The 16,370-nt window shown below is 43.2% G+C and overlaps 1 protein-coding gene across 1 annotated transcript in view; it reads right to left on the reverse strand.

Annotated features, from left to right (window-relative positions):
- Positions 1–1,240: 1,240 nt before the first annotated feature.
- Positions 1,241–16,370, reverse strand: part of LOC143828876 (uncharacterized) — a 193,367-nt gene continuing 178,237 nt past the window's right edge. Inside the window, exon 2 of the mRNA XM_077319039.1 lies at positions 1,241–1,275. Coding sequence (XP_077175154.1) covers positions 1,241–1,275 — 35 coding nt within the window. The remainder of the gene's footprint in view (positions 1,276–16,370) is intronic.

Consider the following 16,370-nt stretch of genomic DNA (forward strand, 5'->3'; position numbering starts at 1 on the left):
AAGAAGAAGAGTTGGTTCTTATATGATGCTTTTCCCTACCCGAAGGAGGCTCAAAGCGGCTTACAGTCACCTTCCCGTTCCTCTCTCCACAACAGACACCCTGTGAGGTGGGTGAGGCTGAGAGAGCCCTGATATCACTGCTCAGTGAGAACAGCTTTATCAGTGCTGTGGTGAGCCCAAGGTCACCCAGCTGGATGCATGTGGGGGAGTGCAGAATCGAACCTAGCATGCCAGATGAGAAGTCCGCACTCCTAACCACTACACCAAACTGAAGATAGAAGCCACAAATATTTGGGTTCATTAGAAGTGATCTGCCCATCAAATATCATTCCTGTTTGGCATATACTCCTCAACGTTTGTGGACCAAGTCTGAAGCAGCCCACTGAATGTTGTTAGATAGGATTGCCAACTCTAGGCTGGGAAATATCTGGAGATTTTTGGGGTGGAGCCTAAGGAAGGCAGGATTTCAAGAAAGGAGGGACTTTAGTGCCATAGAACTCACCATCCAAAGTGGCCATTTCCTCCAGGTAAAGTGATTTCTGTTGCCTGGAGATCGACTGTAATTGTGAGAGATTGACAACCCTCATGCTAGAACAAGGGCAACCTCATCCTGGCTCAGGATGCAGCACTGCTAATGCTTCTATTCCTTGCTTTTCATCACCTACACAGAATCTGTGTTTGAGAGGTTCTAAGAGATGCCCTCATGTTATATATCAGCTAGGGTTCAAATTATGCTGCTTATTACCAAGTGAGTTTCTACCCCATACACCCTTGGCTGTACAACCAATACATGGCTGATGTGAGTAAGCTCCTTTCATGTTTAAATGTCTAACCCTCACATTTCTTCCACAAGTGGAGAGAAGCCTAACTTAGTGCCCCTTTTCCCACCTGTCAATATTAAGGTCATGCTGTCATATCCTGTCTCCTGGTCTGCCCTGGAGGGCTGGCCTCTGTTTCAAATGTCCCCCCTAAGAGCCTTCACCTCCCTCCTCTCCACCCAGCCTCTCTGTAATTCCAAGCCTTTACTATCTGTCAGCTTGTAGCATCCTTCCCCCCACTGAGAACCTCATCTTATCTCCTGAACTGCTAGTGTCCTTGGATCACAGGATGGTAGCCACAAACATCCAGCTGCAGGCACTTCAGTGCCTGAGAACGGAGACTAGCTGTCTCCTTCATTTTCACGCCTCAGATCAAAGGGCTGTCCATGTGAACCCATTTTCCTGCCTAAAGCCCCAATCTCCTATATAAGGTTGGGGCATCCTTTGTTCTGTGTCTCTGTCAATGATCCTGTTTCCACTGTACTATGAGATCTTGCTTGCTTAGTGCATCTTCCTAATAAAGACTGAATACCATGCTTCTCCTGGAAGTTGTTTTTGTATTTCTCATCTGAGGGTGGTCACTTCCTGCAGCAGACCCATGGTTTGTGACACATATCAATTAAGATGCAGACCAAGAGCAAGTCATTCACTTTTAACAAAGTGGAGCCCATCATATCCTTACATATATTGGATATACAGATGAAAGGGATGAAAGGCCCCCATCTGTCACCACTTCTGATTAATTTTGTATCTGGTCTTCTCAATCCTACCTGTCAGACAGAAGCAGGTCTACAGGCTCTGAGCCCTGTGATTGATCAGCTACAACTGAGTGGAAGCTGATATACTGTCTGTGAACTGGAAGGGAGAGAGGGGAGGGCAGACTGGTCTGATTTTGACTGAACATAACTGATAAAACCATCTAAGGAGAAATTCTAGTGAGATAACATAGTTTTCTATTGGGAGCTAATCCACACAGTGTCGGAACAACTAAGATAGTTATTTGGCAGTGATAATTCAGGTAGTCAAGTGTATATTCCCAAAGGAAGCCAAAGTAGAAAAATTCTTCTAAGGAAGAGAAGGAGGGTCCTTACCTAGATCTGCAGAGCCTGCAAAATTGAGCTTTTCTGCCTGGTCTATGGTTGAGGCCATAGCATGCCAAGGAAGATCTGATGGGCCCCCCATCAGTGTGGAAGAAAGAAAATAAACAGACAGAGACACACACTCAATGTGTTTTTAGTATTAATTTTAAACTCTAGGTCTTGACAATTGCTGCTCCATTTCTACTAATCGGGTGGAAGTCCCTCCAATCAAACAACCCAATGCATTGCTAAAGAAGATGCTTTCAGCCTTGTGAATGACTTAGAGCAGGGATAGTCAACCTGTGGTCCTCCAGATGTCCATGGACTACAATTCCAATGATTTTTCTGGCAGGGGGTTCATGGGAATTGTAGTCCATGGACATCTGGAAGACCACAGGTTGACTACCCCTGACTTAGAACATACTCCCATGTGGGAGGTCAATACGAGCAAGATCGCACAAGCCTTGGCTCGCAAAACATTTGATTTTCATGACATTTTAAAGTTTGCATGTTGGGTAGTGCCCATCCCTATATGATAACATTAAAATGCAGAGAAGGAACCGATCCTTTTCCTATATATACCTGGTAGGGCCATCGCAAGTCAGTTGGTATAGACTGCCTAACATTTCCCAATCTTTCTTTGTTTCATTTATTGGAGACCCCAGAAAATCCTCTTTTGAACTGTCAACTAACATCCTGCCAAGTGTCAAGAAGAATTTTACAAGACTTCCTAAATATAGTAAAAATTGTCATAAAATGGTAACTGTTCCCACAAGAACCCACATTTTGACTGCTATATGGTGAACCTGTCTCTTTCTTCAAGCCAAGAGTTTCTAAAAATCATAGGAGGTCTAGAACATACAAAGGTTGTGCTCCTGAACACTTTTTGGGAATGCTGTGTTGGCTTTCAATTAAACTTGTGTGTGCAAAGTACTGTCAAATCACAGCTGACTTATGCCAAGGTGTTTTTAATGCAAATGAGAAGCAGAGGTGGTTTGCCATTGCCTCTCTCTGAAGAATCTTCTTTGCCACCCAAGTACCAACCCTAAAGAGCTTCCAAAATCTGATGATATCAGATGACACCATGTTGCCTTTCCTCTCTCTGTTAAATTTACCTGGGACTAATTTTACCTGTGCTTTATGTCATAGCTACATTGTATTGTTGAATCTCCCCAGGACCATGTTTTTCTTCTTCATCCCTTTCCTGTCTCTTCTGGTACCCACCCATTCCCTGACAGTATCTTTCTTTCACTCATCATAATATGTCATATTCATTTCAATAGAGACAGTATATCTCTGTGAATATGTATTTGTCTGTGTGTGTGTGTGTGTCCTGCTCATATAAATGCACAATCACTTTGGAGACACAGGAAGGCATTATTCAATGTGTTTGGCCATGAGCCATGGGGGTTGATTGAATTTGGCAGGTTTTTCCATGTAAGGTTCCATAATCTAAACAATACTTTTTTCTTATTTGGGCCTGGTTCACATGGAGCCTGCACAATATGCGCTTTGAGTGCCTTTGATAGACCTCCTAGCTTCTGTACCCTATTCACAAGTTAGAGATTCTAAGTACTATGTAAAATACTATGTACTGTGTAAAGTTGATTTATTTATATGTAAATTGAGTCATTGCCATGTTACATTCAATATATCTAGAGATGAACATGTAAGGGAATGCATGTTGGCTCATTCTTAGAAAGAGACATGCAGGGTATATGTGTATTCAGGGTAACATGTTGTGATTAAAAGCAATTTAAAAAAACAGGCTCAAAATCCTGGATTATCTGGAATCTGGAAACCAGTAAATAAAAGATGAATGCTTCACTGAAACAACTTGGGTGACAGGCTGCTCCAAGTGCTGGGATTGGCTAGCAACAGTGTGAGAGATGTGATATTAGATCAGTATTGCTGAGGGAAGAGTTTAGTTGTGATTTTGATAGAAGTCTGCATCTAAGAAGATCTGTGCTTAGCCAAGAAGCTACTCTGAGGAGAAATTTTAGCCAGAGAACATATTCTTAATTAAAAAGCTGAAAGCAATTCTACACAGTTGGGAAGACTGGGGAAAATATTTGGCATAGGAATTCAGGTAGTGGTTGTGAGACTCCCAAATCAAGGCAAAGTAAAGGGGGAAAATTTTCTAGGGAGAGAAGGGGCAAAGTTAGAAGGAAGAAATTAGGTGTGAGGATTTCCCTGAGCTGGTATGGTCAGGAATCTGCACAGCAAAGTGCCACAAAGCCAGCTGGAGCAGTTTTTGTCCTCTCTGGGCCTCCATAGGACAGGCTATTAGTTCCCTGTCCACCAGGCTTGCCACCGAACAGGCCCCATTGGTCCCCTTTTTAATAAAAGGGTATGTGAAATATTCCACATGCTCTTTGGGTGCGGCAGACAAGGGCCCAATCTCAGGCTGGCCTGGGAGGGAGCCGTCCCGGTGTTGGCATCATGTAGAAGTTGGGATTAGCCCTGCTTCCATATGTGGAATCGGCCTCAGAAAGTAAAATAATGATTTTGCACCTCTTCTCTATGTTAAATAAAATCTTTTTTTTTTCAGTTGGATTTTAATACTGCCATTTTGGCATTTTGTTAAAATGCCATTTTGAAAAGCTTTTAATGAAGGGGGCTCTAGCACCTTCCCATAAAGTTCTAAGGCTTAAAGCCAGATCTTCTGACAATGACTGGGTGAGACAGTTTTATTATTCTATAACAGAGAAACCATACTACTTGGACTGCTCAGTCAGTAAGGGAACAGACATTTTATTTTTGGAGGGAAAAATGACATCAGTATGGGGAAGTATGTCAATCCGTCATACATGTGGATAGGATTAATAATAGCTTGGGCTGTTGGAGGGGTATGGTACAAAATTCTGGGATTTTAGTCACTGTGGTGATCTAGGGAACCAGGAAAGTCAAATGATTTGCTTTCATATAATATTTGGGTTTCATCCAGGTGGTGTGAGGACAAGAGGCTCAGAGTGAACATTTTTCTAAGGATCCATGGCAGATTTGGAGGCTTTGCGCAGAACTGTGTGCTAAGGAGAAGATAAGTCTTATTTTGATTGGGTGGTTTTATATGTACTGCTATACCCAGCAAGATCAGATGAGCTAAAAAAAAACCCTCTGGATTAATTAATAATAATAATAATAAAATTGTTAGCCCATAACTTGTGCAACAGAAATTCACAGAAGGAATCTTCTTCTCTCCTCAGTAGCCTCTATTCCCCCCTCATAAACCACTAATAAAATTTGGAGAGCCCTCTAAGACAAATTGCCATGCAGCCTACAAGGATGAGGTAAAAATGAATACACAAATAAATTTACCCTGCTTTACTGAAAGCATTATGTGTTCCACATGCAATCAACATATAGCCAATCAGTAAAGAATTTTCTTAAATGTATTTATACTCGATTAATCCATTCATTTCTGCCTATAGAGGCCTCATTGATTTGCTTTGATCAGGTTGACAACACTGTGTGCAGATCTGCCCTGAAAAAAGGGTCCCTTCCCTTTGTAATTGTGTGGTCTTCCGTCATTGGGTTACAGGTTTATTATGGCACTTGAACTAAAATGGGCCTGTTTTCCTCTTCTTCTTTTTTTTCACAGTCTGCGATTTAGTCATGCATCAATACATTTTTAATTAAAAGAATCTGACAGGTACAATAGCAGAGGACTCCAAATAATTTTCAAAAGCAGTCTGTTTCCATACAGACAGGTAATCAGAATCTGTCTCCGACAGGCTGCGGATGCATAATATTGTATTAAGATATATGCTACAAGATTTTTTTTAAAAAAATACTTTTGTGTTAAATTGTCACAATTTTTGTTGGAAGTTTATAATAGTAAAGTGAGGCATTCTCCTTGACAGAACCGAAGTAATCTTTGCAGGACAACTTGATTATCCTCTTTGGCAATAACAGCTCGCCTTGGGATTCTACTTATATATCACCATTTAAAGACTTGCGTCACCTTGCTGTCTTAGTGGCAAGACCAGTGACACGGTTCAGTGTGATGATGCTCAGATTTGGTAATGAATTCATATTTTCCAAAGTCACTTGAGATAAGCTCACTGGGGAAAGCAGATTCATGGGCTACCTTAGACCCATGAATATTTTGAAGCACCCTTGACAAAGATCACAGACAGATTCCCCCCTCCATGACTTTTGAGAGGCAGACTGTATAAAGTGCTTTTCAACAGGATTTTAAACTTTTTATCATTTGTGAAACATGGTTGAGGCATTCAGTAGACAATTTTGTAAAGGGCTGGCGACTGAGAGTACAGTTCTTTCTTTGTTTCTAACTCAGATTGCAAAAGGACCAAGTTTGAGGCCAGCAGTCCCTTCAGGATCAGCAAAACATTATTCAAGATATCTTTGTTGGCCTTGTCGATGCTACTAGACTCAAACTTGGTTCTGCTGCTTCAGACCAACATGGCTACCCACCTGAAATCTATCATCAGGTTGCAACACTAAGCTCAGGCAGAAATGCTTCTTCTCTTTAATCCAAAGAAGAGGAGGAGGAGGAGGAGGAGGAGGAGGAGGAGGAGGAGGAGAAGAAGAGTTGGTTCTTATATGCTGCTTTTCTCTACCCAAAGGAGGCTCAAAGCGGCTTACAGTCTCATTCCCTTTCCTCTCCCCACAACAGACACCCTGTGAGGTAGGTGAGGCTGAGAGTGTCCTGATATTACTGCTTCGTCAGAACTAGGGTTGGGCACTTTGGCACCCAAAACGGCCAGTCTGGCAGCCAGCGCCGCGCCACACCATGTGGGGGGGAGGCGCGGGCGTCAGCATACCAGCGGGCACACATACGCAGGCACACACACCTGCATGTCTGTGCCTGCCGGTGCACTCATGCCTGCGCCTCCCCCCCCCCCACTCGCAGCACGGCGCTGGCTGTGCCGGGAGAGACCGGCCATTTCGGGCGCCAAAGTGTCCAACCCTAGTCAGAACGGCTTTATCAGTGCTGTGGCGAGCCCAAAGTCACCCAGCTGTTTGCATATGGGGGATCGCGGAATCAAACCAGATTAGAAGTCCACACTCCTAACCACTACACCAGGCTGGCTCTAGGGAAACTGAATGACAGTGGTTGTGGTGGAAAGAACCATGAAATCTCAGCCAACTTATGGTGACAACAACCCAAGAGACAAACAACAATATATTTTCCCATCCCTTGCCTCTGTAGAGCAATCCTGGACTTTCTTGGTAGATTCTCTTTCAAGTACTAACCAGGGTTGACCATGCTTGGTTTCCAAGTTATTATGAAGATAAGCTAGCCTGAGCCATTCAGGTCATGGCAAAAAAACTGGAACTCCTCTGTCAGCTCTCCTCATCAGGGCCAAGCAAGGGATGGCCTCCCCTGTGTGAGGGGAGTGGAAACCATCTCTGCTGCCAGAAGCCAGCTGCTCCAGACGGGCAGGGTACAAACAACAGCAGGAGCCATCTCTTCGTATCCCCCCCCCCCTACATTTGTGTTGTCCATAGGCTAAGACTGATGATCCTGAGAAATAATTTCATGTCATTGCCAGTTACTGTTATTGGCATAATTTTGTGTTATATCTTCTGTGTCACGGGGATTCTGTGAGAGAATAAAAGGCTCGGGGCCTCATAATTAGTATGGTCTGTAAGGACTCTGGCATTTTCCCTCCCTAAGAACTCAATCATGTTGTTCTGGGGTGAGGTGTCTTCATCCCCAGTTAAAAGAAAGAGAACTTTGATCAAAATCTTATTAGCATTGATTATGTGCATCTATTTAGGGAGAACCAGTGGGATAAAATAATTCCTGGTTGACCTTGGTGAGGAGATCTGCAAATAATGCAGCGCTTTGTGACAACTAAGAAGTAGCATGGGGAAAGCAACATGAATATGTGCCTCTAACAACTATTTCTCTGTTTCTTTCAGGGAAATATAGATGTATTTTATGGAGGGGAACTTCCTAAATGTGAAAGGACAAACAGAAAAGAATGAAGAAAATCTCTAATTAAATGAATTAGAGAACAGAAGCCAGAAAATTGCATTTCTGTTCTGTCATGCTACACTTTGTAACCCTGAGGCCATTGTCTGGCCAACATTCTGGAGTATAAATAAACTCTGACTCCAGTGACTTTGAGACCTAACAGAGAAAGAGTGGGGGAAAGTTTCCCACAGCAGCCTTAAAGGGAACAGTCAGAATTATATAATTAGATAAATGGGACAACAGGGGGAAAATGACATTTTAGGCTTTCTTTCTTTTTTCTTTATAGGTAGCAGCTGAAAAAAAAACAATACCTTTCTTTATCATGGTATAAATTTTGAATACATGAGGCTGCCTTAAGCCAAATCAGACCTTTGGCCCATCTGCCTCACTGTTGTTTGCTGTATGTAGCAACAACTCTCCACAGACCAACCAAAGAAAGGCCATTTCCAATTGAACCTGAGTTTACGCTCCGGCATTGAGCCACAGCACTTTCCCAGGATTTTGCCTGAGATAAAATCACTTGTCACAACCTGTCTAAAGGGTCACCTGTTTTGTATGTCACATATTGTCTTGGTAAAAAAACTCTTTATTTCTGGGAACATTTTCCATAACAAGTTCAGATATTTAACTTTTATTCATGTTCTAGTAATTACCCTTCAAGGGTGAGGGCTTTTTAAAAAAACAAATGACCCCCCCCCCAAAAAAAAAGAATTCCATGCTAGAGATATGTCACCTTGGAGAAAGTCATTCCAAGTAATCATTAGAACCTCTATATTACACCTCATCCCCAACAGATCTTACCTCCTTAATGGGTAGGTTGATCTCAAGACAGCAAATGGATTCTGGGTTGAGTGATATTTTTATCTTCTTTTCAAAGTGTGAGGCAAGGGCTTCATGTTGACCTAATGGTCCTCTTTGAAGACTGGACCAAAATGTGTCTGGGTTGTGAGGCATAGTGCTGCCATGAGCCCACCAACATTTGTAAGCTTCATGGCTGAGTGCAGATTTGAACATGGATATCCCCAGTTCAGCACTTCCTTTATATTTGCTTCTGACAGACTATTCATTGTCTTAAAGACCAGCTTGGTGTAGTGGTTAGGAGTGCTGACTTCTAATGTGATGAGCCGGGTTTGATTCCCTACTTCCCCATATGCAACCAGCTGGGTGACCACAGCACTGATAAAGTTGTTCCTACCGAGCAGTAATATCAGGGCTCTCTCAGCCTCACCCACCTCACAGGTTGTCTGTTGTGGGGAGAGGAAAGGACAAGGCAATTATAAGCTGCTTTGAGACTCCTTCTGGTAGAGAAAAGCAGCAGATAAGAACCAACTCTTCTTTAAAAATTCTTTGGTCCTTCTGAGAAGAGAGTTGGACACTTCCCCATGTTTTGCAATTCAAGTTTGAGACAAGGCGAGGTAGCTACTTTGGACATATTTTCTCCCCTTCCATGACATGGTGTCGTTCATTTTCTCTGAATCCCTGATTGTCCCTATGAGTTTAGCAATGGTTAAAAATACAAGCTGAATCCAATGCCTAGGAGGAGGAAATGGCATCTCACTGCCACTGAGTTACCAGAATGAGTCAGGAAAATTGGTGGCATCCCTAAATCTTCTTTCCTTCAGAAACTTTGCTAATGAGATGAATTCCAAGGGCAGTCACCTTGATCCATGCAACCTAATAATTGATTAAATAAAGCTGGATCACCTAAAGCAATATTAAACATTTCTGCTCTAATATAAGGTGAACAGACAACCTGGTTTTACTGAGGCAGCACGAGTGTCAAAGCGTGTTTGGCTCTTACAAAGAGGCTGTAACAGCCATTCTTTATCTGTGTTTTCCTCCCTGTGAACTTAAAATTGGCCTATCTGAATATGACATGATATAATTCAAATGTTTTCCAGATCAAGCTGGTTTTGTAAATCAGGTCTAGGTAAATAAGGAGACCTGACAGACATGAAAATGTGTGCTGATCTACTACACTCAAGGCAAGGAAGAGTTTCATGGCAGATGAGAAAAAAACATTGCAGGAGGAATTGCATGAAGGCAACAGCCAACCTTTTGGACAACTGTGCTAGATGTCCCCATAGTACTCACACCAAATCAGACAGGACCTGCTGTAGAACTCTTTTAAGGTCCCATGAGATGACAATGATGATGTCAAAGAAGACTTTCTCATCCACTGCCATTACATGGGCTGAATCCCACCCAGCAAAGGTTGTTTGAGGCCTAATGATCTGGGTCTCACACTCCTGATTCTGATGGACAAATGAGCTGTGACTATTTTGCTCATTCCTTGGCTGATGCAATCTCATCAAGTCCGACTTTTGTTTCAATTTACCGGGAGGGTGGGGGGAGTTCTATGGGTAGGACAGGGTGCTAGGGCTGCCAGGTATCCCACTATGGCAGGAGACCTCTTGCCTGCAACCTTTGCTGCCTGCCACTTCTCCAAGTGTTGATGGGGAGATTGAAACAAAACAAAACACTGATGTCATATTGCTTTAGGAATGTTTGGAAAATTGTGAGTTTACCAAAGAGTTGCCAGCAGTTCCTAAAATGACCCCCCCCCATCCCTGTCACCGCTGCCCATCTTACCATATACTAAAATGTGTCCCATGGCCCCATACAATTCACTGCTTAAATCAGGAGGTGGTTGGCCGTGAGTGGAGGATATTCCACCAGTACGGAAAAGACAGCTGGAGGGATCAGCCCAGCAACTGCTGACAAAACCAGACTGCCTCCTACTTAGGGAGGATCTGCTTTTTTCCCACCTGGAGTTTCTCCATCACCATGGCCAGAGTGAGGAGATGAGGCCAATGTATCTCATGGGTTTTTGTTGAGCCCCAGGAGAGAGCTTTGTGCCAGGCCTGGCCAATAGCAGTGGACTTAGCAGCAGCACCAGGCCCCACTGGCACTACCTGTACCTGGAGTTTCCTTGGTTGATGAGTCCACCCCATGACGTCTGACTGTAGTGTGTGCTTCTTTGCCAACCCATCATCTGGCATGCCAAGGGAAGCATGTTGGGGGGCGCAGCCTGGAAAGTGCAGAGGACGTGGGGAAAGGCACAATTCCCCCCTCCCACAGCAGAGCCTAGGCCAGCCTCCTAACCAGCACCCCATCCTGCCATTGGGCAGGGGCTGGCCAGTTGTACATGTGATCCCAGGTACCACAGATGGTTGTTGGAGGCAGGTAAGATTCACCCTTCATCTCCTACACTGCCCTGCATGGTGCAACATGCTGGATTTGGGATGGATCAGGTAGGAGAGGAAGAGCTGGAAAGAAATAGTGCCTTCTGAACCAAGCCTAGGGATGCCAGCATCCAGGTGGGACCTGGAAGTCCTCTACGATGAAAGATTGCCTCCCCTGGAGAAAATGGGTCCATTGGAGGGTGGGCTTTACTACTAGTACTCATGTATAAAGTTGTGCTAACATCCACACAGTTCTGATTCCAATTCCCCCTTCCCTCTGCAGATTCCCATTAGGTTATTCATCAAGGTTCACTAATCCACAGGAACAACATTTTGGAGTGCTCAGTAAGGTGTAACACAAAGGTGGGCTCACTGCTTGCTCCCCTTTTAAAAGATGGACATCTACTCATCTGGATATCTACTAATCGATTCATCTTTCCAAGTGTGTACTTAAATCTTGTACTGTTAAATCTTATACTTAAATCTTGTATAGCAATCCAATCTTGAAGTGTCCTAGTTACGTCTAGGCTCCTGTTGATGAGGGTCCAAAATTAGTGGCATCGTGGTTATTCGTGGCTGTAATCAGCCATTTCCAGTCTTCCTTTAGTAGCCTTTGTGATTGCATTGGATAAAGTATTTGAATGGCCTATTTCTGGTAATCAGGATAGCCAATAATCTCTTATAGTTAGTTTGCCTATAAGCTCTATAGATTCTCCAGATTTCTCGCAGCACACGGCACTGTCTATCAAATCAGGATTTCTTGCGAGTTTGAGAACCAAAGACTGATTTTGATTATCTTAACAAATGTTCAAAAGGGATGGAAAATTTGCTCCAGAATTGTTAATTGCAGAAGAAGCCTTATTAATAAATCGGGATATAAGAATATGGCATGTGTTAGAATAATAGATGTTACAGACCTCTATTGGCAGCTTTCACACACACTGGATAATGCACTACAGAGATTTGTCTGCAACTGAGTTTCCCTGCTTCATACAGGAAAATCCAGTTGAAAACAATTGCTATAATGGACTGAGAGATGTATCCAATGATGTATGAAAGCAGCCTTAGACTAATTAACATCCTAACAGGCTCTCTTCATGACATTGCCTGAATAGATTAAAAGTTATCTCCAGTTGCTGATCTGGCTTCTCACCAAAAGGCAGCGCTAATTCCACATGAAGTGGTAGATAGTCCCTGCCCATTGGTTCATCCACCCTAACCCTAGAGCAGTAAGGAAGGAAACTTGGGAAGCCAAAGAAAAAAATCAGCTACCCTTCTCCCTGATTCTTGTAAATTCTCCTGAATTCCCTAAATCATTAAGAATGTCTTGATTTAAGGGCAGAAAGGAAAAAATCCTTTGCCTAGTGTTTATTTTCGAGTCTTTAGAAGTCCTATTCAGGATTATAAGGTGCAAAACATCAGCATCAGCCCTGTACAGGGGGGAAAATATTGACCCATTGCAGCATCCTATACAGGCATTCATATTGCCAGTTGGCAAGAGAAATGTGTGGGATAATCTTGTACAATAGAATGTATCCTAGTTGCAATGTTCTTCCATTAAAAATAATATTTACCAATGGGCAGCCCTGGAGAAATATAAGTGGCAAGTAAGACCCAATGATGGCCTTCAGATTCAAATTTAATGGCCCCCAAATAATATAAGTCTAAAATCAACTTTAAACTATGGTATCTAAGATAAGAAATCAAACTAGCAAAGTCACCCTTAGGTCTTCCTCCCCTGGAGCTGGGGATAGCTGTAGGAGTAAAAGACATAAAACCTGAAAAATGAATACATTCTTCGCACCATATTTGTTGAAGCAAAATAATAATATGGGCACTAATAAGCTCTTGGACTTCAAAGGCTAAAACACCAGAAAACCAGCGAGCTAAATTACAGGAATGAATTTCCAAAGCTATTCAGTTTTTGCGTTTGATCAGCAAGTTTAATGTGGTTAACAAACTTCTCAGCTATAATATGTGGTTTCTGGTAGCAGAGAGTCCTCTGCTGCAATAGAAACAATAGAATCACATCAGAGTCATTTATAACACTGGTTTGAGGTGGAAATAAGGAAGGCAGGGGTTCTTGGAAACTGGCACCATAGGAAACTGGAACCATGGAGAACCCATATAAGACCAATATTGCAGCCGCTGCATTCGTTGCCAGTAAAGTTTCGGGTTTGGTTCAAGGTTTTTATGTTAACTTTCAAGGCCATTAATGGTCTGGGACCTATGCATCCGAAGGACCACCTTTCAATATATGTCCCCTGGAGAAAGCTTCGGCCTACTACAACTTTGTGATCCCCAATCCCAAAGAAATGTGGCTGGCCTTTTTGGCCTTGGCCCCTACCAAGTGAAATGAGGTCCTGGAGAACATCAGGGCCTTGACAGAACTAGCACAGATCTTCAGGGCCTACAGGATGGAAATTCTCCTGCCAGACCTATGGCTGAGGCCAGCACACATGAGAAAATGAACAAGGCTTGGTGTGGAAGCAACTTTGAGCAGAGTGCTACCTTGCCTTGCTGCCTTGTATCCTGACTTGTTTAACCTATATTTGCTTTTCCAGCCAGAGCCGCAGTTTCCAATCCTTGAATCCTGAACTCCTGACCCTCCTTTCCTCTGACCTTTGGACTGAACCTGCAACTGTCTGACTCCAAGTTGGTTAGCAGACAATGCTCTTGCATTCCATCCCGCACTGAATTGTGGAGGAGATAAATCCGATGATAAATTGCTACAGATGTTTGCATTCACCCGTTGTTCCATTGGTCCCTACTCACCCCCATGACACCCCTACACCCACTTTGTATGCCCACCCCCAGGGCTGGTAGAGCGGAATATGAAATGGAATGGCTCATGGACTCTGGTTGATGCCATTGCCAGCGTCAGTACTCATGGAATGCAAGGGATACCGGCCCGATGACCGATCGTGGAAACCAACAGGAAATTTGTATGCCCCCAATCTGGCATGATTGTCCCATCCATCCTACCCTGAGAAGCCTGGACCTCCAGGCCCATCAGGAGGAAAGACTGGGGTGGGCAATAGTGTCATGGGCTAGCTAGCTGTCACTTCCTCTTTGGAGAAAGAATCGGAGGAGAAGTCCTGCACAGGTGGAATACCCAGGTTGGAAAATTCCTGGAAATTTGATGGGCAGAGCCTGAGGAGGATGGGGGTGTGAGAATGGACACCAGAAGGTATAATGTCATAGCCATCACCCTCCAAAGCACCCATTTCCTCAGGGGAACTATTGTTGCCAATCTCCATGTGAGAGCTGGAGATCACCAGGTATATCAACTGCTGTCTGGATGACAGAGATTAGTTCCTCTGGAGACAATGACTGCTTTTTAATCATGCTGAGGTTACTTTCCTCTCCAAATGTCTCCCCCACAGGCTCCACTCACAAAATAACTAGGAATTTCCCAAACTGGAGCTGGCAACATTATGGGACAGCTGATCTCTGTAGTTGGGAGATCTGTGGTCATCCCTGGAGAATTGCTGACTTTACTGCTGATGAAGCAGGAAGAGGTTTGGTGGCTGGGAGGGTCAAGGGGGCAGAAAGAGAGAGTAATGGGGTTGGGGGGGACAGAAAGAGAAAGAAAGTGACAGGCATGGAAAAGAGAGAGAGAGAGAGAAAAGAAACAGGTGGTAAATGGGAGAAAGTGAGAAACTGAATTTGGGAAAAGAGGAGAGGAAGGAAAAGTGGGTGGATTGGGATAGCCACTCCTGCAAATATCTTGCGTAGGTAGGTAGGTAGGTAGGTAGGTAGGTAGATAGATATGAATTATTATTTTTGTTCAATGTAATAAAGACATGCACCAGAGATTCCTATGAATAATGGGGGATTCTTAAAGAAATGAATGATATTTTCATTCACACACACACACACACCCACGAAAATATAACATGTACTAAAGAAATAAATGATATATTCATTCATATGTACCTATATATCATCAGATCATTCATTTCCTTAAGGATATATATGAATATAAAATACTCCTCACATCCTAAAACCAAATACTTCTCATGTTCTAGTGTTGCAAATGCATTTTCTTATCAAGCTGGCTTTCCCATATGAGCAACTATCAGATATGCTCTCCCATAAAACAAATGCTTCAGTAAAATGATACATTTTCCTTTAGATCCTGCTGTCAGGCCCTCTGCGAGTTTATTGAAGCAATGGAAATCCCTTATTAAATACATTTTTCAAAACTTTCTGCAATTCTGTTTATATATAGATTAAGAGGGCGATCATCAGGGCTAGCCACTCATAATCAGTGTCTCCTAATGGTGCCTAGTTTCACTCAGTCATGGTAATGCACACTCCGTTACGTTTGCAGCCAAGCCCATTCACAGACAATCTGAATTCACACTTCACAGTCAATCATCCAAGTCATTCGCATCAGTCACAGAAAATCAATACTCTCCTTTCATGCGCGCTCCTCTTCATTCATGGCTACTCTTCAAAACATCAGGACTCACACTCATAGGCTCTGCGACTATCACTCAGTTGTCATCATCAGCTGTCGTTTCTTTACTCGAGTAATAATTAGGTTCAGGGGATGATTGTATAAAATTATTATAAGATCACCTATATTGCTTAGGATGTCCGTTGACGGGGCCTAACAATGCAGAGTTCCATTTTTAATCTGTAATCTCTGTCATGTAAATATTAACGTTATGTTGATCATCCCTGATATGCATACCTGCTGGTAGATTGTCTGTTTAGACTGGCATTCCCCTCCCCCTCCAGTAAAATAGTACTTTACTGGAAAAAAGGAAGTAGATGAATGAAATATGCTAATGATCTAAACTATTATTTGGCTTGGGCCAATTCCACATGGGCAGAAAAGGCCGTAAGGACAACCATACGGAGGCAGGGCAAATTCTTGCATTCGTATGACGCTGTCACCAGGCTGCCACTCTCCCGAGCCTGGCATGGATTGGGCCCCAGAAGCACCATGCTAAGGGAACACGGATTCTTCCATGTCCCCTTTCGGTGCTGTGGGGGCCAACAAGGCCTGTCCTACAGAAGGCCTGTTAGGTCAGGAAGAGCTGGGCCTAAGGTATCAGTTATACCGGATGAAAAGCAGAGAAAAAAAATTGCAAAGGCAAAATTGCATCAACAAAGGGGACTGCTCCCAACGAGAGCATGTAGGGAGTAAGAGCTCTACCCCACAAGTTAGAATCAATCGGTCCTTACCTTTTCCATCATAGGAAATACTCTGTAGCAGCCAAATCTTTAGGTAGTTATTTTAAAAAGAAAGAAATATACTTATATAACTTCTATACTTCTGGTGTTTTCTGAACATTTCATATATTTCCCCCCTTTTAGTAATGGTATG

This window comes from Paroedura picta, chromosome 2, assembly GCF_049243985.1.
Source record: "Paroedura picta isolate Pp20150507F chromosome 2, Ppicta_v3.0, whole genome shotgun sequence".
Taxonomy (NCBI): domain Eukaryota; kingdom Metazoa; phylum Chordata; class Lepidosauria; order Squamata; family Gekkonidae; genus Paroedura; species Paroedura picta.